Source organism: Melopsittacus undulatus, chromosome 7, assembly GCF_012275295.1.
Source record: "Melopsittacus undulatus isolate bMelUnd1 chromosome 7, bMelUnd1.mat.Z, whole genome shotgun sequence".
Lineage (NCBI taxonomy): Eukaryota > Metazoa > Chordata > Aves > Psittaciformes > Psittaculidae > Melopsittacus > Melopsittacus undulatus.
The window spans coordinates 64044281-64071849 of NC_047533.1; the positions used below are offsets into that span (position 1 = coordinate 64044281).

Sequence of the window (27569 nt, forward strand, 5' to 3'; positions counted from 1 at the left end):
CAAATATCACCAAGGTGGTAACCACTTAGTGCAGACCTTGTTCCTATTGTTGAAGGTTTGTCAATAGGACAAAAGCTTGTGCTATTGGAATTACTCACACCCAGTTTATGTATTTGAGACATCCCACAAGTAAATCAAATTATTATTTATGGGGGACTTATCTCCAACATGGACCAGTACCTTTTACAAGAATTCAGCTGCAGGGTTCCTGCCAGAGTCACTGGTGGAGTTTTGGGGAGATTTATTTTAATTTTTCTTAAGTTTCCTGTCTCTGTTTTTCCCTTCTTTTTTCCCTTCTTTCCTTTTTGTCTTATCCCACTTGTACCACCGAATTATGATAGGGTCAGATTGAGACTGTCTATCAAGAGATTACATTGGAAATTTGGGGTAAAGCAAAGACTTCAAAATGCTCAGTGAAGGTTAGAGTTAGTTGCTTCCTTCTTCCCGTTTAGCTGCTTTGGAAGGAGTAGTAAAACCTTCATCCAGTTTTCCTTTTATTTCCTCAAGCAGCAGGTCCTAGCCCCCCCCCCCCCCCCAAAATAAAACAAAATAAAATGTATAAACCAAGCTGAGTTGGCCTTTTGTGTGTATCAGAGCTTTCCTTGCTTTGGCTTCTCATCAGGCCAGGTTTGCTTGCTGTGAGGATAATCACTCACTTTTCAAAACGTTAAAGGTCAGCTGCCCTTGAGGAAGCCCATGGCTGGCAGTGACTCCTAGAAAATTTCACAGCATTTTCTTGATAATTAGCCTCTCCAAACCCATGGGCTTTTCTTTTCTTCCCTCTGGATTCTAAGATCCCAGTGTAGTTTGATGCTCTGCAGAAAGCACTGGGTAGGTGCTATCACAGTATTCACTGTTGTGTCTTCTCTGCTGAAGAATGTAAGGTGAATGGCTTTTGCTTTTGAGCCAATGCATGCCTCATTAGTCTACATCCCTTCTGCAGAACAGCTAGTGGGGCACTTGTTTCCTTCCTCCTTTTCTATTTTTTTTGGTGCTTTCATCCTTTTGCTTAGAAGGGATGAGGTGTATTAGTCTAAAGAGTAAACTCAGTCACCTGCATGAGTGAGCCCAGGGTAACAGCAAATTATTAAACAAGACCTGAATTTCTCTTTACTTGTTAGCTAGAATAAATTTTAATAATGATGCAAGTCAGAATACAATTATTCTTCTAATTTATATGCCAGACAAAATAATTGGTTGTTTTGCTGTCTGCTTTTAGTTATGCAGATTTTTACTCAGTAATTAATTTTACTAAAATGTTCCTAATGTAGTATCAGACTATATAAACTAACATAATCACTGAGAGTATTTAACTGGTTTAGAATGTATCTAAAATGGTCATGTACTGTGAAAATTGTCAGACAAGAGATGATCAAATTAGGCTGCTAGGGGGGATTTTGTGGCAAATGGAATAAGTGCTTATGTAAAATTACCTGCTGTTGCAGTGTGTGTAAGTGTGTGTGTATGCGCACGCACATTCATATACTGGAGCTGATGAGCCTCTGGCACGGAGCTTTGCAGAAGCTGCAAGTATTTTTAGTGGAAACAAAATCTCAGTTCAGTGCTGCAGCATGTGACTTCCTATTTCTGTAAGTTACTTCCAAGGGACTTCCTCTGTTAAATCTGCTTGTCTCTGGAGATCTGATCTGGAGCTGGCGCTTAGTCTGCTTTGTCCTGTGCCTGTGACAGCTTTTTCCCAGAGTTTTCTTTTGAGAATTTTATTTCTTTTTGTACTGTCTCCAGCATGCAAGGATCTAGTGGCTGCTACCCGTGATCGAAAGCTGAATACGTTCATACAAGTCTCAGTGCTACATCCAGCAGAGCACATTTTGACGAGGTATTCGAGCACTGAAATCGTGGAGGTGAGAGTCTTTCTTAATTCAATTCACATGTCGATTAATAAGTCGCTCGTTTCTTCCTTAGAAAGGGAATGAGAAATAAAACAAGTTAGTACATAGTCTTAGGTAAGACAAGCACACTCTGGCAGTTAGTAAAGCATACCTAAGAGTGTTCTGTAGTTCTTGGCATTTAACCAGGATAAACAGTTAGAAATGAACTTGGCTTTTCATTGAAGCTGTGTTGTTCCAAGTAGAGATATAGAGAATACTCCAGTTCTCCAGACGTAAGTCTAGAATGAAACAGGGAATAGTTGCTCTCATGAAAGAACAAGGCAGTGCAAAGTAAAACTAAATGAAGAGTGCAGGGAGTTGGTAAAGTATTTTTAAATTACAGAAGAACATAGGTGTATTGTATGGTCTGTTATCCTGTTTCTTGTTCTATTTTTTTCCATTGGAAAGATGATGGTTTGCAATTTCTAGAAGTAGATTATATTTTAAAATTAGGGAAAAGAGTTTATGTATGTAATGTCTGTGGCTTTATATAAAATACTTAGTGTCTTGCATCACGTATTATATCTTTGCTTTGCCATATAAATGTCAAAATCAGCAAAAATGGTTCACAGAGAAAATGAAGTGTGAGCAGGCAATGTAGGTGTAACTTGTTTAACTTACCAGAGAGACTCATTAAGAAGAGGGAAGTCTTATTATAAACACACACAGGATTTTGCCAAAGGCTTCTTTTAACTGTTAAATACAGTAGAAATATTTCATGAGCTCTTTGTGTGATCAGTTTCAACCAACTACTAATTAAATTGTTATAGTTTCAGCCATCAACCATCCTGAAACTTCTTAATTCAGGTATCTTGTGCCTGATCAGGATGTTTCATTGCAAACTGTCTGCAATGATGTTGTGCAGAAGATGGAATAGATGTATATTTTCTTAACAGAAGTTGATGCATTTCCTAACACAGTGTCCTAGATCTGAATAAATTCCTGAATTTGTTGTGTCAAGGCTCTTAGCTTCACGTCAGGCTTTGGGGGAGGGGGAAGAAAGGGGCACAGAAAAGCTATTTTCTACAAAAATTTAAGGATACTAGCCTGGTAATCTTTGGAAATTAACTATAATTAAACATTAGGAAATGGTAAGCACCGTTTTATATGTTTCATTTAATTGTGTGTTTGAAACTGTGGTATAGTTACCTCTTTGTAGAGCTTTTAGACATAATCATGTTACAAAACACAGGAATGTTATCTTGCTCCATTGCTGCCTAATAGGGGTAGTATAATCCCCTCCCCACAAAGCAGTATGGTTAATGTAATACAGGGAGTCTCCATAGCATTTCTGCAGACATTATGATTTAATAAAGATCTCTTTTTTTGTTTGTGTGTAAGTTTTATTTTTAGGCTATTTAAATTAATATGAAATTGAGAGTATTGTGAGAGAAAGAAAGGGATGGTTTATTGCATGTTGTATTCCAGATACTGATACCTGCTGACTGAGTTGTTTAAAGGCATGTTGTTAGTCTCTGTTTCAGAAGCACTTAATATCTCTTCCAGTTGAAAAACTTTCCAGAAAGTTATTTGAAACTCCTGACAAAGTTTTAAAGTTCTCTAGTTTTCTTATTGATTGGATAATACTTAGCTGTTCATATCTCTCTGCTGCAGAAGCAAAGTTCTTGAAAGTGCCCACGATTTCTGTACATCTGCACTGGTACACTACACTTGGCACAGCTGTTCCCTTACTGAATGTTTACTCATGTTACACAGGGTACAAAAGATCCTCTGTTTTTAACTGGTGTGACATTCCCACCGGAATACCCTATCTATGAGGAGACTAAAATAAAACTAACAGTCTACGATGTCAAAGATAAATCTCAAGACACGGTAAGTGCTTTGCTTCATTTCTTGCATAAATCATACTGAGGATTCCATGTTGTTCTTTGGCTTTCTTTAGCAAGTTTGCAAGTTGGGGAAATAGGTTTATGTGAATTGGTTTTGCTCTTCTTTTATACTTAAAATGTACTTTATTTTTTGTTGTTAAGTTAAAGTGTAGAGAAAGAGAGCCAGGCTTATGATGGATCCTTTGCTGCTGTTTAATTGGTTGCATAAATCGGCACAGGAATTCCTGGCAAATGAAACATTACTCTTCTGTGGTTTTTGATGGCAGAGATCCTGTGCAATAGAGTGAGATAACACCACTGTGAATAATTTTTCAGAAAATGTTTCTTATAATATATATACCCACACCTGAATGATGATATAGCCTGTAACCTGGTGTTCGAGAGAGATAATCACACTTTATTTTAATCTCTTGTGTGATGATACCTGCAGATCTGCAGTGGCTGCTGCTGTTACTGGTTTATAAGAGTACAAGGTCTTGTGTGTCACTGCTAAAGGCGAATCATTCTGAGTTCCAGTATTGCATATTTTTTGTTTCACCATCAGCTTTTTATGCTGAGAAACAGTTACTCTCTTGAGATGATATATGGAGGTCAACAGGACTGTTTGAGTGAGGTAACTGCTAAATATAGGCCTTGAGTGCCCTCTTATGTGCTGCAGGTGATCTAAGACAGCCTTACAGAGCTAGAAGGTATCATAGGACCTATGGGAAACGTGTGTTTTTCTTCAGTGGCAGCTGGAGTCCAGTTGATAGTTTTCTCTTGGGCATCAAAAATGGCCCTTGATACCTGTATTTAATTAGCTGACCTGCCCTTTGCATATCTGTAATTTGCCCCCAATATGATTAAAGACTGTACAAACTCATGTCATGACTGTATATGCGTTCATTATCCATAAGAAGGAAATTAAAGGCATAGCTTACAACTTGAGAATGTCTTTGAACTGCTTGAAAAAGTAAAGTTATATGTTTAGAAGATTTCTATTGTTTTTCAGGTAGAAAATAGTTGATATATTTGTTTAAATTTTGGACCCTTGTGAGCAAACAGGTTGGATCTGTCTCCTTACTGTGTTGGGGTTTTTTTTGGGTTTTTTTGGTTTTTTTTTTTTTTTTTTTTTAATGGGAATATGTAGAATATTTTAGATGTAGAATCTGTATTTCTTTTGGTTTAGAGACTAAGTTATATTTTCTGTTTAAGAATAAGCAGACTAGAGGCCTGTATGCACATTTTCACAGTGTGTATGTCTTAATTTTCAGTTATGGTTACAGAAGCTTAAAATAGGATCTGCTGTTTATTTGGTAGAATTGTCACCCATGGACAGATAGGGGAATTGAGTGAATGGAGTCTGACTTTGTCCCTTGTCTTGCAGTTTATATTGTGACTGACAGATGACAGAATACAATATCCCATCTGTAAGCAAAAAAAGTGGACTTGATTCAGTTATCCTTGTACTAGTACTATTCTAGTGGCAGACCTCTCTTACTGCTTTTTATACAAGATCTAGCCTAGAGAATTAATATAATTCGATAAGTTTTTGAAAACTTTTAAGAACTACTTGCAACTGTTCCTTAAAATTGTAATACAGAAGTGATGTCTCTCCCAGAGAATGCTGTTAGTGTAGCTTGTAAGTCACAGGAGAGAATACCTTTTTCCTTTTTTTTTATTTTTTTTCATACCAATTATGTAGTTCCTATGTAAAACTTTCCAGATCTATAGTTTCTAATACTTTTTTGTAAGGAAAGATGTTACTACTTAGCCATCTTACAACTGGATGTAGGTAAGAAAAATTTAAATAAGCTATCAGATTTAAATCAAGGTAGACTGCAGCATGTGTGAATGACCCTGGGCCACCCAGGCTGTGACTTGGTTTGTGCCAATATTTGTATTTCTGTTTCCATCCTAGAGTATCAGTAATGATCTAACTAATAACTTGACTTTCTTTCCTATAATTGGAAGCCATTGCATGTTTTTATTAATTCAGGTAACTTTTTTGAGTCTGGAGGTGTATATAGATTTGGAAAAGTCAGGTTTAAATCTGCTGCAGCTTGATACCATTACCAGCAAAGCTGCAGCTGCACACCCATTACTGGTTGCTTCATGACCCAAGAAATGGGATGTGTCCCTTTGGCAGTAAGCCTGTTCCAAGTGCTGTGGCTTCAGAGTTCTGATGATCCATGCTACAGTAAAGCTGGCTTTCTTGTTTCTCCAAAATTGCTGCCACAGCTTATGGCCACAACATGTAGCCACACCATTTCTTAGCCAGGTAATCCACTTGAGGGTGGAGGGGAATCCAAGACTGTTAGGTCGCTTTGCTCTTCTAGGCCATGCTTCCATACCAGTTACGAGCTCATACAAGTGAGCATTTATGGCAGAATAAACCTGGAATCTGACGACTGCAAAATATTTTGCAGAAATTGGGCAACAAGCTACAGTAATAGGAATTTCCACAGAGTCAGAGCTGTACTAAACCTGGTTGGTTCAGTTAACCAGTTCAAAGTAGTTAATACCCGTCATCACAAATATATGCTTAATTCTTTTTTCCCATGTAATTAAAATAAAACTAAAGGAAGTGAATTGCATGCATTAAACTCAGCAGGTTTTTACTACCACTAATAGAAGACTGTAGAGAAGGCAGGGAAAGGGCAGCGGGTGCATCACAGGGTAAAGTAATTTCTTGATTTTTAGCTAAACCTGCCTCTGTATGAGAGAATTAGGTCTTACTTTCAAACCTGTTGGATTTTTACTGTAATATAGAGAGAACTAAATACTGCTCAGTTTGTGTACACATAATGTTAAAGGGAAAATGGATACTCCCTAGTGACAGACAACCAGATTTTTGTTCTGGCATTGCTGCCATGCAGTGTAAATAGAAACTTTTAATAAAGATTATGCTATTCCTACTTTACTTTTATATATTTGGAATAAAGAAGCTAATAGAGTGTATTAAGAAGTGTAATTTAAATCCAGTGGAGCCATGCATGCAAAACAATGGATAATGCCATATTCTGAAAAATGTACAGTGACATCTGTTTCTACATCATAATGATTTTCTTTCCATATTGCTTTGAGCAAATTTATGTTACACCAGCTTGAGCTGCACTGTCTTGAAGATTTTGGATAGCTGAGTATTGTTGTAATGATGGGGCTACACCTGTGAAGTCGTTGTTCAAGAAGATTGGAATTAGAAGCTCATACGCTGTTAAAATATTACCTCTGTAACGGTTTTGCACAGGCATGCTGTTCTTGTCTTTCCTATAAGCATTCAAGTTTGGTCTAGCAAGTTTTAAAGCTGAAGCCAGATTGGTTCTCTTTTAAAATACCACTTAGCACAATTCAGGTAGCATTGCCACGTGACAGACTCACAGGAAATAAAAAATAGATTAATTTGTGTTATATCAAGAGAAGGGAGTGCTTAGTGACTAATTTGGGAGAGGGCAGTCTTTCTGTTCTGTGTTTAGAATGCATATACTTGTGTCCTGCAGCAAGCATTCTGAACTTCATTGTGTTGAGCAGTGTGATTATATTTACTGTACTGTAACATTTAGCTCTGGTGAGACTTTTGTTTGCTTGTTTTCCAGGATTGGTTCTTCTGTTGCCTCAGCTATATCTGAAATTCTTATTACACTGACTTTTCTATCTGTAAAGTGGATTTGAAAAATGCTTGTGTCTTGTGTGGTGGCGTTATGTGTGTTTTAATGCAACAAGATCTTGTAAAAGCTGTCCTTGTTGACAACTTTCTGTGTCTGGTCTCTGCATCACCACTTCAGTTTCCCCTTATTTTCAAGAGGAGAGGGAGACTTCATATCCTAACTGGGGTTACTGATATAATGGATGTTTTTGCTGTTTACCTTAAAGACCAGCAGATAGATATAATCTCCTTTGGATGGTTATAAGTGCTGGAATTCACATTTAGATATAAACAGCCACTCCAGTGCAATCTCCTGAGAGCAAGGAGAAATGGGATGTATAAAATTCAGTCGAAATATTTACACATTCTACAGTCTGGTCATGCATTTCTTATTTCCCAAATTTTCTCTTAATTGCTTAGAATAAAATTACATGAATTTGGTAATTTTAAGAGGAGGAGGGATAAAAGTGAAGTTTTGGATGTGGAAACATGATATAAAGTGAAAATTAAGATTATTTAGGCATCAAATTGCATGTCTTTTAACTGGTGAGATTTGAATCTTCTACTAAACTTGCTTACTATGAATGAAAATTTACAAAAGGTTTTTCTTTTCGTGCTTCTTTGCATTGCAAGTGTCCCTGTGTCCCTGTTAAAATGGAATCACACTGGAGTGAGTGGAAAATGAAGACTGCCTGTCATAAAAAAAAAATGTGTGTGAGTCTGGTTGTGAAGCCAAATCTGAAGTGACAGCATTGCACATTCCCTTGTGGGCATCGATCTATATCACAAAACCACCACACACTTTAGTGTGGTTTGTCATCTCTGCTGAAGAGGCCCCATGGCTTGAATATTAGGAACACTGCAGAGCAGGATGTGAAATGCATTATCAGAGATGAATGTGAAAGCTTGTCCATCATCTACCTGCACTCTGCCTGTACTGGAGTGCTCTCAGTCCCTCCCTCTTGTGAATGCTAAAACTATTCCAGCTGCTTTTCTTTTTCTTTAAAACTTAAAGTGGTGTTGGAAGTGCTTGACTTTGTTTAAAGAAAAAAAACACTTAATTCTTCCTTTTCTCAGTTCTGGTCACTGTCATCTCTGCAGGTTTTTTAGGAAAATATTGCCTTAAATTAGAAACTCTTAAAATCTCCTTCTTCTTAATAGAGCATTACTGTATAGTACTATGGTCCTACCAACAGAAATACATGCAGTAAAGCTTCAGATATTCATGTGTCTCTTCAACATCATGTAAAATTTTCTTTTTATTTTTTCCCCACAAATACATACTTGCTGATAAATGTAGTTTTCCTTTTGCATCAAATTATAGATTCTTACTAAATGCTATTGCTAGAGATACTGGGAGGGAGAGATCTTTTTATTCTTCTGGGCACATGCATGTGGAGTCCACCTGAAGTATTATTTGTTAGTCTTTCTCAGAATTTTTAAAAAGTCTGGATACATAAAGGGAAATTCAAACTGCTGACTTTCATCTGGGTTTATATTGAAATAAAATCTTTCTTTGAAGTAGTTGAGGGTACAAATAAGGTTTCGTATATCAGTGTATCTGTAAGAGAATTAGGGATAAGCATCAGGACCAGGAAAGTTACAGGTATAGACATTTGTAGCCTTACTGCTGTCTGTGCTTAGCCCTCGAAAATTCAATGGGAGGATTTGACTTTTCAAAATTCCTTCTCTCTTTGAATGCATTCTACTTTTCACCATACTCTTTCACATATCCTCTTATTATTTTTTCCTATTTAAGGCAAACTGCTCCCTATTGCTGTATCTTCAGGGAAAGTTGTAATCTACTATTTGTTAATGTTTCTTTTTTTTTTTCTACTTTTCTACCTGCTCTGTCAATCAAGTGTTACTGCTGCCTCCCATGAGGCAAAGGTTTGCTCTGAGAACTGACATTTTGGAACACTGCTGTAAAACTACATAGTGATGTGACTAATTGTATTCTGTAAAAATGTGAAGGGTTGCCTTGGAAATTGCTTAGAAATAAAAGAGCCAAATAGTAAAAGATAACATTTTCCTGTAGATTTTTATTTTAACCAGCTAAGAATTTCAGTAACATAGGTGTGATTGTTCTAATTTCTGTTAGCACTGTCCAAAAAGCTTGCAAATGTGTCATTTTTCCATGAGTACTTGTGTATGCATATTCGTAGATACCCTTCATTGCTCCATCCCTCACTTGACTGGCATGGAGCACATAGGAATAGTCAAACAAATACAAGGTGGTTATTGCACTGCCCTATCATTTCTAATGATGACTTTTAGAGTTCAAGTGTCATGTGCCTGCTATAGAAGGCTGGAATATTTTCCTCTGAAGTATGCACAAAGCAGTTGAATAGAGAAAGAAGAGCATGGTGTTTCTTTAGTAAGTGTGAAGCAAGCTGGCTGTGGAAACATGACCTCAGATTGAAGAGCATGCTTCTTTCCTTTCAAATGGTTGATATACTTTGCTTCATAGTGCCTTTGACCTGGTCCTTGGAGGAGACACTGGAGGAGCGGCTCCTCAGGAGTGGTGGCTAGTACTCTTGTCAAGCAGGGGGCTGCAGCCTCATGGGCAGCCCTGGCACTGCAAGCATGAAGGATTTCCTTGCACTAAAGGCAGCAACATGGGAATGTTTGAGTGAGTCAAAGGATAAGATCTGCCCTCACTGGTGATTTCCCTTTCTTATCAGGTGAATGATCAGTTCTTCCAGCTCAGGGGACTGGGTACCTGGAGAATGACTGGCCTTACTATGAAAGACTAAGGCAGAGAAGGCTCAGCCTTTTCCTCGTCCTTTGTAACTGTGTTTGCAGTACAGGATGGGGATTCTCCTTGTCCTTCTTTTTTTGCTACTGTATATATAGAAGCATTTGTATTTGATATTTGCAGTTGTAGCCAGATTAATTTCTAGTTGGGTTTTGGCCCTTCTAATTTTCTCCCTTCACAACCTCATGACATCCTTGTAGTCCTCCTGAGTTGCCCACCCCTTTTGCTGAAGTTCATTAAGGTCTTCTATTTACTCTGGAGTTCCAGCTGAAGCTGTTCAGCCATGCCAGTCCTCTTTCTGCTGGCTAATCTTTTGGCACATGGGGACAGCCTGCTCCTACACATGTAAGATTTCCTTCTCTAAGAATTTCCAGCTTTCTTAGACTCTTCTTCCAATGGATTCTGTCAACCAGTCTCCTAAAAAGGCTGAAGTCTGCCCTCCAGAAGCCTAAGGTAGCAGTTCTGCTGACACCCCTATCCTTACTACTCCAAGAATCAAAAACTCTATCATTTCATGATCATTGTTCTCAAGATTGCCTCCAGCTATCACATCACCCACAAGTCCTTCTCTGTTCACAAACAGGTCCAGTGGGCGCCTTCCCTAGTTGGCTCACTCACCAGCTGAGTCAGGAAGGTCTCCAGGAACCTTTGAGACTGCTCTCTGCTATGTTGTGTTTCCAGCAGTCATCTGGTAAGTTCAAGTCCTCCACAACAATGCAGGCTAGCAATTGTGAGACTTCTCTCAGCTGCTTACAGAACATTTCATCTGTCTCTTCTTCCTGGTTGAGTGGTCTGTAACAGACTCCCACCACTATACCTGTCTTGAGACTCAAGCCTGTTGTTGCCATCATTAAGCTCTAGATAATCAAAACAGTCCCTAACATTTAAGGCTACCCCACCACCTCTATTTTGTTGCCTCTCCCTTCTGAAGAGTCTAGAGCCATCCATTGCAGCACTCCAGTTGTCAGAGTCATCCCACTGTGTTTCTGTGATGGCAACTATGTCGTTGTTTCCCCACCGCACAATGTCTTCCAGCTCTTCCTGTTTGTTGCCCATGCTGCATGCATTGGTGTCAATGCACTTCAGCTGGGCTATTGATCCCCACCTTTTTGGGGAGAGAAGCCCTAATTCCTATGTGAGCATTCTCTGGTGCTTCAGTGGTTTCTAACACATCAATAGCCCTTGTCTTTGCTGCCGCATAGATCTCCGTCCCCTACCTCCACTGAGATGGCAGACCTAAGGACATTGCTAGCACAGCATCCCTCTAACACTGGGCTCCCAGGCTTATGTCAGGTAAGCCTGGTTTTACACCCTTTCCCCTTCAAATATAATTTAAAGTTTTTTCAAAGAGCCCCACTAACTCCTGTGCAAAAGCTAACTTTGGTAGCTACCTCTTCCATCTCTCCTCAGGGAAAGGCACTTACCAATATTGATGTAAAAAGTAAAAGGTTAAGCATAGTTAAAATTTAGTCCTTCAGTGGCAAAAATATTTCGAAACTGTAACACAATATATTTAGATGCAATAAGGATTGAAAGGGTGAAAAGAAGCATATATGGAGCAGAGGTAAATCTACTTTTGCTATTGTAGGCACTTAAAATCAGTTTGGAAACAGATTTCTCTTTTCAAGTTTTTGTGTGCATGTTCTGGGAAAACGGAACAAATTCAGTTTATTTAAACAGTGTTTTCTCCATTACCATGTGTCTCACAAGAGTGTTCTATACAGTTATGGCTATATTTGCATCAGGAAGTGTTCGCATTTGAAATTTTGTACTTTCAAAGTAAAGCTGAGGAAATAATTCTATTTAAAAAAGAATTTCATGCGTTGGACTTAACATGAGACTATCTTCTTGAGCAAGTTTTTGTTAGAAGAGCATAATAAATCGTTCTGAGTAAACTAGTTAAATGGTTTGAATTATGCTGTACTTTAAATATTTGATGAATAAACATGCAAGGTTTATGTAATCATTTAGGAATTCCAGTGTTGTTAGAAATGTGCGTATCATTGAATTTTACAGTAATCAAAGCCTCTTTATGCAATCATTATGCAGTATACTACAGAAGCAAATTCCCATGTGGCTGAAATTCTCCATGCTTGCCTTTTTTCATGCCAGAAATGGGGATTTTGTTTTGATCTTTTCTTTTTGTCTTCTTCACCATGGATTGCATGATCATAAAAAGAAGGGAAAAAAATCTGGCTTTCTAACATGCAGTTTTTTTAACAAACTGTTTGCAGTTTGTGCAATGTTGGCTGGAAAACTAAGAGAACAAAGGACAAATATAGTCAGTAGCATGGTCAAAGTGTAGTGCATTTGCTTTTCTGAAAAACTCTCCAGCATAAATGTGAATGAACATTACAAACATCAACAGTTAAACTCAGAGTTTCAGTGCACACAGTATCAGACCCTTTGTAGTGTTACAGCGCTTTGTGGTATATGAGATTTCCTTTCACTGGGAAGTAAGCTGCCTTCCCTCACCTTGAATTTATTACTCATTGATGAGGTCATGGATCTTTGTTAAGTAGTCACTGGCACAGTGACATTAGTTAGAATTATGTTTAGTATGTTTGGTGTGTTTTCCCAGCGTTCTGGGGTGTTGAGAATTTGGTGGATTTTTTCTTTTTCTTTTTTCCCCTCTGGAGTTCTTTTCATCACAGCTATGATATTTTTAAAGCAATAGTTGAAGTTTTTTATAGTACCATGCAGCTGTTGATGCTTATTCTTGCAGTCTTATTATCCTTATATCCTTTGTTGTATTTGCAGTCTCCCTAATGTTAAATGAAAAAGCTGCAAGTCACAATTATCCAAACAATTTTAGAAAGATTTAATTTTTCCTTTTTTTTATTTTTATTTTTTTATTTTGTTATTTCAATTTAGATTAGGGAACACTGTGTCTATTTTCCTTATACCTCCTTCCCATCTTTGTTGTTCATCCCCAGTTTTCTCTGCCAGCTTCAGCATATATCGGTAAGGCACAATATTTAAAACAACCATTGTAATGGTTTGTATATAATGGTTCATAGAGTTTTTGAGGTAACTTTGTTTAGAACAAAACCAGAGATAGCAATTTGCAAAGACTGTTCTATCAGTTTTGACTGTAAGTATTACACCTGAGCCATATTCAAGTGAAATTGAGGCTTTCATTAGAAAAAAATAAAAAAAAAATATTTTGTCTATAAGTTGATAAGCAAGCTGGTTGTCATGCACACCAAGGAGTAGTACATTTGTACCAATACCAGAGTATGTATTCTTGTGGGTTTAGAAGAAAACTTTTAAATTATGTGTGTAGTACATTGATATGACTTGATATGTACAATTATTTCTGGTGGAAGCTGAAGTGTTCTTGCTTTGTGTGTCTCACGTTTACATATTGTTGCCTATATTGTTAGGTTTTTGGTTCTATAGAAGACTATGAGCATTTGTCACTGTGTTATTGTTAGGCAAAACAAAGAAATCACAGATCTCTGTTGCGCAGAAGGAAGAGTGGAGGATACTACCTTCTCTGTTTTGCATCTGTTAGCACAAAATTAGGCAGGTGTGTTAGTGTCTAGCAAGTTTATGTCTGTACTACTTCCACCAAAATCTGGGAGCAGGACCAGAGGCAGTATTGGATCACAGTTTTATGTTCCCTTCTTTACCCTTTGGAAGTTTTACTGGGAGTGTGAGAAGCAGTCAAAAGCTCTAACCTTTTTTTCTGTAGATGCATTGAGTGATAAAAGCTGATTCTTTTGATTGCAACAGCATATGCACCATGAGCTGCTGTATGGATCTGTTTTGTCATAAAATGCAGATTTGTAAGTTTGGTTTTGGAGAAAACTACTTCTCTGGTGAGATTACTTCAGACAGGACAATGTTCTTCCTGGCAAAATCTGTGTTGTGTGGGACAAATGTGATTTATTTCCTGTAGAAGGCAGCAGTCAGTACATCTTTGAGATGCTTGCAAGGCTTGGATCTTGACACACAGCTGCCTTAGTGAAATCAAGCATGGAGGTCCTTGTTTTGTTCTAGCTATAGATCCTCATTGCCTCTGTTCCTAGGGAATAACTTGGCAGCTCTTCAGAAAGAAGTAATTGCAAGGCTCTTGCTCAAGAAATTATCTCTCAGTGTGGAAGCTCTGGACAATTACTACCCAGTTATTGCTACCCTGTTCTGAAATGACATCACCCCTGTGACAAGAAAGTTTCTGAATAATTAACTATGCCCAAATGGCTTTCAGGCTTGGGTACGACAGAAAAAAGACTGTCCTTGCATTATAAATTAAAATGTAGATACATATACCCTTTCCGTTGAGAGGCTTCCTGAAAGACTGTTTCTGTGTATGTAAAATACTGTGCGAGACTTGTGTCCAGAGATTCATTGTCTGTTAAGACATCTTCGGCCTTATCAGTTACCAGTCCTCTCCTAGAAACCAGGAGGAGAGATGTGGTGAGTATCTGTCCAACATTCCAATACAGAGTGCATACTGGGAGGCTAGGAAGAATCTCAAGAGTCTCAGTTCTAGATGTGTTCTAGAGGACCAACCTAGTAGTGCATAGCAGGATAGTCCCATCATTGCTATTGCAGATGACACACCACGTTGAAGTAGTTTGTTTGGCTGTTTTCTGTTTCATGACTGCTGAAATTTGATTTGGGTATGCGAGTGGGAGATGGGGAGTAGCTGGCCAAGCAAAAAAGTTTGCTAGGGATATGACAGGCAGAAAGTATCAGGGGGAAAGGAGACTCATGTGCAGAGGCAGAGAGAGTGAAGTATAAAATGTGGCCAGACTTTGATATGCTAAGAACTTAAATAGCCCACCCTTTTCTATCTCAGGCTTGCATGCTGTTAGAGCTGGACGTGTGTGTTTGCATACAGGTAGAGCTGGATCTTTGGAGTGGGCTTCAAGTCCCAGTTCCTTTGACATTACTGTTAGAAAGAGTAATGACACAGTAGGCTGTGGAAGGAGTTGCTGGAGAAATAGCTATCAGTACTGTGAAGCCTCAAGATAGTAGGTCTTTGAGTTTGTATACAAACAAATTCTGAATACAGAATTCAGTAAAATAAAAATAATACAAAGACTACAAAGTTGTGTGATGGAAATAGAAAGCTTAGGTAAAGTGAAGACCATGCGTCTCTACAATTGCTTTACTAATCCAGTCCATGTAATTACACTATACTTGCACATTCTTGTTTTCTGTACCTAAGGCTTTTAGGTTAGATGGTGGTGTTAGTGTTAGTTGCTTTTGCAGTCACTAATATGCTAATATTGAGTATAAAAAGTTGTAATTTTTTTTTTGTGTGTGATGTTGAGTATGAAAATTAGGGAAGGGGGAACAAATTCAGTTTCAGCCTTTATAAACGTGGAACTCAGAGCATTATAGCTAAAACAACTGTAAGTAAAATGCGTGGTTTATTTTCCTTGAAAAATGTAGCCAGTATGTGCTGGTATTACTAGCAAGTGCAATATGATGAGTTATTAAAGTCTATTTCTTAGTATCTTAAAAAAAAAAGTGCTATTCAGGGAATATGGAACTCTGTGTAGTTCGCTTACCTACACCAAAGTAGTAACTTCAAGTAACTTCATTCTATTTGTGGTATCTCATTCATGGGATTTATTCACAGCTCATTCAGACTTAGTGCTACAAACTATGAGAAAAAGCTTATAATACTTTAGTAAAGCCACTTAATTTTTCAATGAAATACTTAAGTTGCCTTTTTCAAAGAGGGAAACGTTTTAATTGTGATTGAATTAGTATAATAATCGTGCATTATTATTAGCTCTTATTTTAAGCAGATAAACACTTTCTCCAAAATTAGCCAATGCTGATGCTCTAAGAACACCTGTAACAGCACCTCACCTTACCAAAAAATACAGTGAGTTTGGGGGGCATTTGGTTTTGCCTCAAATTTCTGAAGCTAGTTTATTTTCTTCCATGAAATGAATCCTGCTTTAAGTGGTGGTATTGGTCGAAGGAGCCTTGAAATGCTAGGGGAAAGAGGGCCAAGAATGTTCCATCTTGTATGATATATTTTTCTTGAAGTGGTTTTGGTTTGGTTAGGGGATGTGTTTCGGGGGAAAGTGTTTGTTTCTAGCAAGATCCTTGGCCTGATGATACTTTAAACTTGTCAGCTCTAGCTGACTGGGTGAGTCAAAATTTCCACATGGCATAATTTCTGGAGCCTGGGCTGGCAGGAAGTCTGAGGGCGGGGTGCTGCTTGCAGCCCAGAATATAGGTTAGTATCTGAGCAATAATAACATTTCCAAGAGAGAAGGCTGAAATTCTGAAGGGTGCATTTATTTACATGAAGTTTTTTAAATTCATTTTTAGAAGAGGGCTTCAGTTGTTCCTTTTTAATCTCTTCCTCCTTTCCCAGTTTTCAGATCACTGAGAAGATCGCATTGAAGTAGTTTATTTTATAAGCTGGGTGGAAAGATTGGAGTTTGCCCCACATGGTCTAAAAGAGCAGCGTGTGCTGTTTAGTGTTCTGACTTTTTCTCCATATGTTGTTTCTAGAGTCAATAATAACAAAATCCTAAGGAAGATGAAAATGGTCTGTATCAAAATGCTGAATAGCATTGAAGGTCAGTGTCCTACGTAAACAGAACAGTTCCTATGTATACTGGAGGAACATGTGTACGTGTATTTACATTGACACCGTGTGTTAGAGAAGGCTCTACTTTTTGAGGTGTGGTTTCTTCAGGATTTTAGAAGAGCTGAAGTGTAGGCTACGATAGCAGCTATCTTTATTTACTTATTTGTTTCTTAGTGCTTTTTCCTATTTCTAAATCTATATGACACTTGTAACCAGTAATGAAGTTAGCTGTGTCTCTCCTTAACCTTTCCTTTTTCGAGAGGAAAATTGAAGAAGTAGGGGCTTTTATTGTTACACTGATAGCTTCATATCCAGAATTGGATTTTTATCAGTTCTGTTAATCAGTCCTTTCCTCTAATGTCTGTATCTGAAAGTGGAGGTAACATGTGACCACAGTATTTCTCTGGTGGCATTAGTTCAAATAGAGAGTTGTTTGCAGCACATACTGTGTCTCCCCTGGGGTTTTGTGGAAATGTTACTATATTCAGAATATTTTGGTACTGAATATTAACTTGCAGCAATTTATTCACTGGAAAATATTTGTGCAAGGAAGGCCCTGTTAGTCTGAAGAAATCTGCATGTGTATCATCCCATTTTTACAATAGAAGCCTCATGGCAGCAGATAATTATTTTAGTGTTGGTTATCTGATTGAATATAGCACCATTACAAAGTTTTGCAAAGTGTGCAGTCTATGCATGCCTTTTGATGGCAAGTTTTCTGTTCTCACGTTTGCATAAGTCCTTATATACAGCATGTAGGCTGAAGGGTGTGAAATGTCTTTGGAGTAAGCTGGAGGATGCTGAACCTGTGAGCTGCATGGCCCTTCAGCTCCTGCCCATATTGCTTCTAACAATCTAACAGCTCTACCTCAGGCTCAAAGTGTCTGTGCCACACAGAAATTAGTGTGGGGGGTATCTGGATAAAAGGCCACAGTGCTTTTCCCTTTGTCCTTGATCTGTTTGGACAGCTTCAGAGTTCAGGCAAGCCTGTCTTAGTATGGGGTTAGTGTGCCCACTCTGTGGAATGCAGTTGAGTATGTCAGTTTTTGTCAATGAGACCTAGCTGCATGTTATTTTTAGGAGAATTTTCAGGAGTATTTTGCAAACTATGCTGCCAGATCTCCAGCAGAAAGTGTGTCTGCACAGCAGTATTGCGACAAGGAATTGGACACTCTTGTCACGTGCAAATGTAGTTTCTATAGAGGAAGAGAAAGAGATACTCTTAAAGTTAAATTTGCTCACCTCTGGAGTTAAACAAGTGTTCAACTAAGTGATGGCAACGCTACATACTGCTTGAAGATAAAAGCTGAAGCCATACCTTACTGAAGGTATTAGGAGGTGTTTGACAGGCAGCTGTAGCTATTTGAATCAAGAACATGACAAACATAAGGAACATGACTTCTGTTTCGGGAGTAAATCCTGAATGAGTAAAGACATTCTGTTTAACTGGGTTCTCTGGGCAGTCTTAAGGATAATATTAGTTACAGCAGTTTTTATGATGGAAAACGACGTTTGCGGTACGTCAGTGCAAGATGCATTTCCTCCCCTAGAGCTGTTGGTATTTTTAAAGCATTTGAATTGAACTCTGGTTGTAATATAACTCTGAAAATTTCTTCTTAATGAAAACTTTCTGTATGGTAAATGTACAGAAATGTCTCCAGAAATCATATATGAATCTAGTACTTTCAGTACAGTCTTACTTGGAATGGAAAATGAATTTGTTGAAGAAAAGTAGAGAAAAAGCAAGGATGGGTGCCTCACTGATCTTCATGGAACTTGCTGAATTCCCTGTGAACTTTTGATATGCTCATGTCACATCTTACTGTTGGAGTTCCTATTGTTCAGTTCAGAAACTTGAAGATGTGTTTCAGTAGGGAGTCAAATGTGATTTGCCGTGAACTCCCCAGCACTTTTTGTTAGTGGAGGGGCCCCATTTAACTAGAGCAGCTTGCACTGGGGCAACCAGCATGGCAGTAACCTGACAGTGCAGAGCTAGCAGCTCTAGCTAGCTAAGGCTTGACAGGGGCACTAGAACCTTCACAAAACTACTTTAGTCAGCTTTATTTGGTCTGCTGGCAAATGTCTAGACTTCAGAAAAGTGACAGTGAGGCTTGTGACAGCCTCAGTTTCATGGTCGTTCCTCATTAGGCTGTCTTTTAAAGCACATGACACGTCACTCTTGAACAAAAGAGAACTTTTTGGCATGGATTTCATTGAATATTTTTTGTTCAGTTGGCAGCTACAAAGACTGAGTTGATTCTTATGTAATTTTTGTTCACCTTGGGGTTCCTGTAATTTCTGGCAGGCTCTCTTTCATGTTACTTTATCAGTTACTTTTTGTGTTTTAGCATAGATGCTCCACTCCAGTGCAAAGAAATTGCAAGAAAAAAGCCAGTTTTCCGGATATTCTCTTAGCAGATAAAGAATGCAACTAACTCATAAGCCACAGTAGTCATTGAGGAAATCATAGCTTATACACTGGACTGGAAAAAAAAAACCAACCTGAAAGGTCTGGGTTGGTACTGGATTATTTAAGGTGCTTTTTAGGAATCAAGTGTGAGGTCTTGACTGTTTTCTCTTCCCCCCTGCCTTCCCCAACATCAGTTTTCACTGTAGCTGAAGATTATGCTAAGGCTTATGGTTTGAATTTAGAAAGATATTCAGCCTGGAGATATGTACACACCTAAAGATGCCAGTGGGCTGCTGTATAGATTTTAATGAAGTTAAACATCCAATTTTCCATTTTTTAGCTACTTGAGGTACCTTCAGTCAACCTATACCTACTTAGATGCCTTTAAAGCTGCCTAAGGATGTTTGCCAACACCATTTTCAGTCTCTACATACTTCTGAAAAATGTGACTCTAACTTTGCCAGATTGGTGTCCACTTATAGCATCTCTTTTACAGATGTCCATGTGCCAACACAAAAGTGATATGCTCCATAAACTTAAGATGGAGGTCAAATACCCTTTCAGGAGTTAATTGACCAGTATTCTGGATGGAATACATTCCTGGCCATCAGATTGTACCTCAGACTGGCTTCTAACAGTCTGTAGTAGAAAAATTGATTACAACTCTTCTGTAATCAGATGGGGGGTGGGAGGTATATTGTCCTACAAAGTGATATGGAGAGACTTGGGGCAGTCTGGCGGAGAACAGTGTCTCAGCTTCTATTCCTTGCCTTGGTGATTATTTTACAAAATCAAGATGAAGAAATTCACTTATATATGGCTGATAGGACTTGAAAGAAGGGGGAGAAACTCAGGTTTTAATGCAGTTTTACTAGGTACAAGTACAGTGAAATGAAGACTCTGAGGATTGAAGATTGGGTAGGAGTACCTTTGGAATAAAGAATCTGGAAACTCATGCCTGGGAGGTTTATAGACAGTCAATATGTCATCAAGAAGAAGTATTTTTAGGACAGAGTTGCCATAACCATAATGAAGTAGTAATTCAGCAGAACATTGAAACATTTTGGACTGAATTCCAAAATATTACTAATGTGGTCTGCAGCTTTCCTCATATTTCTGTGGGGAAACTGTGTAGGTATCATTGTGCTTAGTCTGTCATTCTTTTTACTGTTCTTTGAACTGAACATTCAGGTTGTTACTATAACATCATTTTGTCTGATATGCCTGGAGAGAAGTACATTGTGGAATTTAGTTAGAATTTCACAATTAGGAATCATATAATGTCTTTTATATTTTGTAAATGGATTGTTCAGTTCAAAAGCATGAGGGGTTTTTTTAATGTGTGAAATTAGTATTTTGTTTTGTTTTCTAGAGGGGATGATGTTGGTTAGTTTAGTGAGTTAAAGCCATCTAAAAATTGACCATTCAGAACAGTGAGAACAGGTGCACTGAATCTGAATGACTTGAGTCTCATAAAAAGAATGAAGGCTTTTGTTTTGAAAGAGGTAAAGCAATAGTAAATATGTGACAAAGGGGGGGTTTAATAAATAAAAGGATTAAAAGACAATTAGTAAATTTAGATTCAGCCTGTGCCCTTGTTTTTTAATGAACAATTGTGGTTTTGAACTGAGATATAAATAATATCTTCATTACTCTTGTTCTTAGAGTCACAGGGAAGTCTGTGAAGGCTGCGATCCCTTACTTCTAAATGTTTGTTATATAGAACTACTGGAAAGGAAATTAAGTGTTTAATATAGCAGTGAGAATACTCTGATAAAAGTTCATCTCTGTCAGCATATCCTTTATAAATTCATCGTCTCTGAGTTTCAGTAGGCATGAAAACTAGCTTCAGGTTAAATTTATGAATATTTAAGGCTAAACTCTTTAAAGTATAAGGGGATTTTGGTGCATGAATATCTCTTATTGTGGCAGTATGAATATATGTCATAAGGAATATTTCTTAAAATGAATTTTAAAAGAGGTAGTAATTTTTTGATTCTTGAAGGGGCTTGTTTTGGGTGTTTGGTTAGTTTGTTTGGTTTTTTTTCCCCGTTGTGTATTTTATTTGGTGGGTGTGTTTTTTCAGCTTTTTTGGTTTTCTTTCCATTTAAAGTAATTTGAAATGGCATATAGGCTGATAAGTGTATGTAATAAAGTGGTGATCTGTGCTCATATTGGTATATGTAATTAGCACAACAATAACTATTATAAGCAGGACAATGCTCATACTTATTCAAGCACCTCAGAACCAGACAGGAATTCAGATTTGTCTGAGTTTGTCATGCTGCATATTGGATGTACATAGGCTAAGTGGGTAAAAATGATTCAGACTTCATAGCAGGGTATCTCTGCTCTGGTCTAGAGTAGCAGTCATAGCCCGCAGGGTAATACAGGCATAACAGCAGCCAAGCAGTGGCCAAAAGAATTCAAGGGGAGTAAAGCTCAAAGGCAATTTACAACGTTTTAATTACATTAAAAAAAAAAAAAAAAGAAAAAGAAAAAAAAGGGTCTTTTGGATGGGGGGAGGGGGTATAACTTTTGTTTTATCAGCATGTGCTAAGAATGTCTCTTCTGTCAAATGTCAGTCAGAACATGAAATTGGAAGGTCCATTGTCCTTCTCTAATTTCCAGCAGCCCCAGTTTTAATGTCTGGGGAGTACTGCCTTAGTTTAAATAGATCTCTTTCCTTTGATGTTAATGGGCAGTTGCATTCATTTAAAATAATCATATCTCCTTGCAGCTCTTGTTTTGTGATTATATAAAAAAAAATAAACTGAACTATTTTAGTCTTATTACCTAAAAGTGGTTCACCATTCATACCAGCATTCTTAATCCTGTTTCTTGAATATGAATGTCAAGTGTATACAGTATTGCTCATAAAATGGAAATACCTTTCCTGATGTATCTGAAAAGGAATTTGCTTTTTTCAAAGCTGTTGAAGCCTCATACACTCAGCCTGCCAATGAATAGTATGCTTAAGTCTTTCTGCTGCTGTTTCCTGAACTGACTTGCTTCTAGCTTGTAGAGGAAGTGCTAGTTGTTACTAATTGAATGTATGGCCTTGTACTTGATACAGTTACGTGTCTGTTACTCACGTCTCCCATGTGTAATACTTTCTGTATCTCTTTGTGGTTTTACTTGTTACAGATTCTGCCTTGTAAATTCATAGAATCATAGAATAGTTAGTGTTGGAAAGGACCTTAAGACCATCTAGTTCCAACCCCCTGCCATGAGCAGGGACAACTCACACTAAACCATGTCACCCAAGGCTATGTCCAAACTGGCCTTGAACACCACCAGGGATGGAGCATTCACAACTTCCCTAGTCAACCCATTCCAGTACCTCACCACCCTCACAGTAAAGAACTTCTTCCTTATATCCAATCTAAACTTCCCCTGTTTAATTTTTAACCTGTTACCCCTTGTCCTATCACTACAATCCCTAATGAAGAGTCCCTCCCCAGCATCCCTGTAGCCCCCCCTTCAGATACTGGAAGGCTGCTATGAGGTCTCCATACAGCCTTCTCTTCTCCAGGCTTTATTAGAAAGCTTCTGCAATTTTTGCTGTAGTGTTCAGTGAAAATATGAACTAAAATTAGTCCTACCACTGAGTCTCAAGGAACTGTTCTTACTGTTTCAACCCTGTCATTTCCTGATTAGTGAGTCTGTTATTCTAATTTCTTTCTAACCAACTAATAAACTTTGAAAAGCCACTATATCAACTGCCTTATTGAAGTCCAGAAGATAAAATCTACTGCATTTCCTTTGTCTAGACAATCAGTTATCTTACTGAAGGAAAATAAGAAATCAGTCTGCTCGATCTGTTTAATGAACATGTATATTTTCCTAATAAAAGTATACATATGTATGTATAAATATTGTGGCAACCATAAGTAATGCAGTCACCAGTCAGGGGGCATGCAAAATCATGACTAAATCTTAAATTACTGGGAAGATCCAGAAAAACTTGCAGTTTTTAGTAACATGCCAACTAGACTATCCCCTATCCTTGTCAGCCTACTGATGATGTTAAAGTCTAACTATGAAGAGTGTGAAACACTGTGAGCTAATGGGACCTGAGGAAACTGCATTAACAACAGTTTGAATCATAACTGATGGAGCTCTGGGGTGGTGGGTGGTTTGGTTTTTTGCTTCTTTTCTCCTGTAACATACTTAAGAGGCTTGACATCCGTGAGATCTTTCTGAGCTCTGTAAGTTATGTTTTTAATCTTAAGAGTCTAACATGGAGGGCTAGGGCCTGGTTTCATTATATTAATTGTTGGTTTATATTTCCAAATACTTTCCAGGTTAAGTATGTCATTCATCATTTTCATATTGAGCTACATAGTTACATTTTGCTTTAGTGCCTACCACAGTTTATTTGCAGTATTTCTGACAGCAACTGCAAATCTGTTTGGATCTCAGCCTGTTGGTGTGTTCCAAATGGCAGCAGGAGGTTTTAGGTTGCTTGCAGGTGATCAAAACCCTGAGGTGGTTTTACATGCTTCACATATCAGTGTTGTTCACTCTTTAGATTTTTTCCCCTTTTCAGTTTTATGATTCCTTAGGGTGCTTTAGTTTTAACACTGAGCTAGAGTAACATATCAGAAAGTAATGCAGATATCTTTAAAGCACACAGTTGCATTTGTTTTGCTGGAAGTCTAGTCAAGTAGATAGAGAATCTCCTTTGGACAGTCCTAACTTTAAGTTATCTTCATGAAATAATGAGTAATTATAATGAATAATGAAACTATTGTGATAGAACAGTGTTTCAAATGTACCTAAACAAAATTCACTCATGAGCATTTTAAACTTAGTCAACAACAGACTTTTCAACAAATCTTTAAATAAGCTTAGAAAATATATAAATTTCTGCAGAAGAAACCTGATTTTAAGGGATCTTGGTTCATTGATTAATTTTCTCTTGTTTATCAAGTAATTGTTCTTCTATGGAGAAAATAAGGGTTTCAAGCTTAAGATACGTTCCTGGTGTAATGAGTTTCTCCTTGACAGTTTTGAGTTCTTAAAGATTCTTCTCTTGTATTTAAAGGAAAGAATGGGTCCATCTTGCTCAGAGGTAAATCCATCTGTTAAGAAAACAGGGTCCTGAATTGTTGTCATGGGTCCTCAGAATATTTTCTCCCCTTTGCCTGCTTAGTGAAAGAACCTTTTTCATGTAAGAAACAACACTGAAGTATCAAAACTCTTAAAATGAGGTTGATAATATAATACTACAAAAATTACTATTTGGTTCCTTTTTCATACCAGATTCTCTTTTACAGGCCCAAAACTTCTGCTTTTGTAGTGGTGTTACTTCAGTGACCTGGGTTTGCCTCTAATTCACATTGGCAAAGCTAGGAGTGGCCGTTAATTGTTTTAAGCAGTATCTATTTTACAAAACATGACTGGGAAAGCATTTTGTATTTGGAAAATACCTGTGAAACAGCACACTTTTCATTACACTTATTGACTCTTCCCCTGTGAAGAACAGTCTTTGCTCAGACTGTACTTTCCTTAGTAAATTGCTGCCATTTAGCATTCATCTGAATCCAATTTCCCATGAGATATCTTTGAGAAAGGGCTGTTCTGATTAAGTATATCATATTTAATTAAAATGATACTATAATTTCATTCTTTTTCTTGTGGCCTAAAAATTCTGAAGTTTCAACACTAATTTCTTCTCATTTTATGCTTTTTTTGTTGTTTTACTGGCTTTGAAGAAAATAGCCATTAGTGGCTTAGCTGTTGTTAGGGCAGAAATTATCCTGGTATATTAGTGTTCATAGAATGGAAACCATTGCAGAAACCACATGTGCTACCTTAGCAGTGAAGTAACTGCAGCTGTACTGTTTGTTTCAATGACAGTGCATTGTTTGGTTTGGTATTGAGCTTAGGGAAGTGGGAGGTAGAAGTGAAATTAAGAGTTAAAATGCTCAATTTAGTGTGGATATGCCAAAAAAAAAGCCATTTTCAAAAAAAAGCCTCATTAAGTACAAGGAATTAAGACATTTTATTTTACTTATGACTGTTGACATTGTATTTCCTGCTTGTTTTACTGAAGAACAGAAATGACATATGCAGCTAGTGCGAAAACTTTCATTGGCACCACTAGGCATGGGACACAGCTTTCAAATCCCCAGATTTTGAACTGTGAATGAAAAATAGTATTTCTGTCTTCTTTGATAACATTTCCATTGTACAGCCTGAATGAAAAGGGTATTAAAAAGTGATGTACAAATATAACAATTTCTTTTACTTAGTCTAACTTCAGTGCTTTTTGTTTTCCAAAATAATTTTATATTTGTCATTAAAATGACTAGATTACTGGTGTAGTAGTAAAATCAGTCAAGTGTATTTACACACTGGCTTTAGTGTATCAACAAGATCTGAGGTTATAAAAGGTGGTTAAGCAACCATGGCTCTTCAAATAGTTTCATATGCAGTGTTTTCTGTCCAAAGGCAGCACCCAAATTCTTCAGAACCTGAAGATGCTCATAGCTGAGGGGTCCATTGTGTTTTGCTGGCTGTGTTTCTAAGTGCTCTGAGGAGATAAATCTCTTGGATGGCATGCTGGATGAAAGAAAGTATGGGGGTTACACACCACATGTCTCTGAACAGCCTGTCTTTTAACGTAGCTCTGCCCAGCTGAGTTGTGTGGCTGAGACTTGTGGTTTTTTGGGATGGTTTCAATTAAGTCTTGGGCTTTGAAGAGGTATTAAAACAGCACAGTGGTTGGAATACAGAAATATATTCATTAGGGGGATACCCCCAACTGTGAACAGAGTAAGGAAGCTGAGCAATCCAGCGGTATGTGGAACAGGAGACAAGAACCTATGTTCCTAATTTTATCCCAGGCTTGCTATATTATCACAGGCAAGTCACAAATATTATATTTCTGTGTTATAGAGGATTTTCTTTTTATGGGATTATTCCAGTGCATGAGATCAAATATGTGTCCATTGGTAGGATCAGAGTATTAGGTAACCAGTCTTAGTGTATGAAGATGCTAAGCACAAAAATAGTGGCTAGGTAAATAGGAGCTTCTGCCTCAGTAAAATGGGGGAAATTTGTAGGTGTTACACAGAGAAATGCATGGGATGTTCTAGAGTTAACTTTCCATTTTAACAGGATGCACTGTAAAAATCATATAATGAAACAGTTTAGGTTGGAAGGGACATTAAAGCTCATCTAGTTCTAACACCCTGCCACTGGTAGGGGCACCTTCCATTAGGCCAGGTTGCTCAAAGCCCCATCCAACCTGGCCTTGAATGCTGCCAGGAATGGGACAGCCACAACTGCTCTGGGCAACTTGTACCAGTGTCTCATCACCCTCACAGTAAAGAAGAGCCTTCTCCAGACTGAACCACCCCAGCTCTCCCAGCCTGTGTTCTTAGAATAGGTGCTCCAGCTCCCTGATCATCTTGGTGGCCTCCTCTGCACATACTCCAACAGATCCATGTACTTTCATTTGTGTGCCCTTTTTCATTTTCTAACAATACTTGGTTGCAAGGAAGCTCTCTTGCTAACAAAATTCTGTCATTTTTGTTGTCATCAATCATTGTAAACAAAGGAATGTTGAGAAGCTTCAAGTGGTTTGGATTCTTTCATATGCTACGCCTTGCCTTGTTTAGATGTTGCTACATACAGTTGTTGCATGAAGTCTGTGATGTTTCAAAAGCTTCATCTTGACTCCTTTGTTCTTGGTTGAAGGATTTCCCTGCTTTTAGGTGATGCTGGGAGCTACTTTGACATTAAGATCTACATTTTGTCTGAGGGAGGAATACTAAGCATTTTGTCTTTCTTTCCCAGGATGCAGTGAGCTAGGAGTGGCTTTAGAATTGAGTTTTCATCCTGGTGCAGGCTTTCTCACGTCTTCCTAAATGCAGTATGTGTACTACTACTGAAAGCTATTTTCTGGCTGCATTGACCAGCAAAGAGTTTTGAAATGGAACTGCTAGTGTTCCTTGTGAAAGTATCAGTTACAGAGAAAAGTAGTTTTAGTTTCCTGTAGCTAAATTCCCTGTAAGCAATTTGTTGTATTTCTGTCAGTCTTGGGATGTGTGGAAAACGCGAAGTTACTGCTTTTCTCCTACCCTTTCTCTGTATGCACAGTGCTGACCAGGATGGAGAAAGAGTGCTATAATTTAAAACAGTTCCTCAGCAGCTAAACCAAATATCAGGACTGTAACATGCTTCTTTTTCTTCCTCAAAGGTAATAAAAGCAGTAGAAGCTGAATTTTTCTTTTAATGGTTTTGTGGCTAGAGTTCATCTGTCTACCGGAAATGAATGGGGATCTGTTGCAAAGAATTGGTACCTAAGGTGTTGCTGTAGCTGCTGAGTTTATTAACCCTTTTGCTGCAGAAGGTGACATATTGGGATGGAAGTTCCACATAGTATTACAGTGGCTGATGAGAAGGTATGTGATTTGAAGTAGTATTTCATTTAGTTACCTAATTGAGCCATCTTTT

General features: G+C 37.9%; 1 protein-coding gene across 1 annotated transcript in view; it reads left to right on the forward strand.

The window, feature by feature from the left end:
• INPP4B (inositol polyphosphate-4-phosphatase type II B) overlaps window positions 1-27569 on the forward strand; it is a 200052-nt gene that overhangs the window by 30470 nt on the left and 142013 nt on the right. The window contains exons 4-5 of the mRNA XM_034065005.1: window positions 1744-1862; window positions 3606-3722. Coding sequence (XP_033920896.1) covers window positions 1744-1862; window positions 3606-3722 — 236 coding nt within the window. The remainder of the gene's footprint in view (window positions 1-1743; window positions 1863-3605; window positions 3723-27569) is intronic.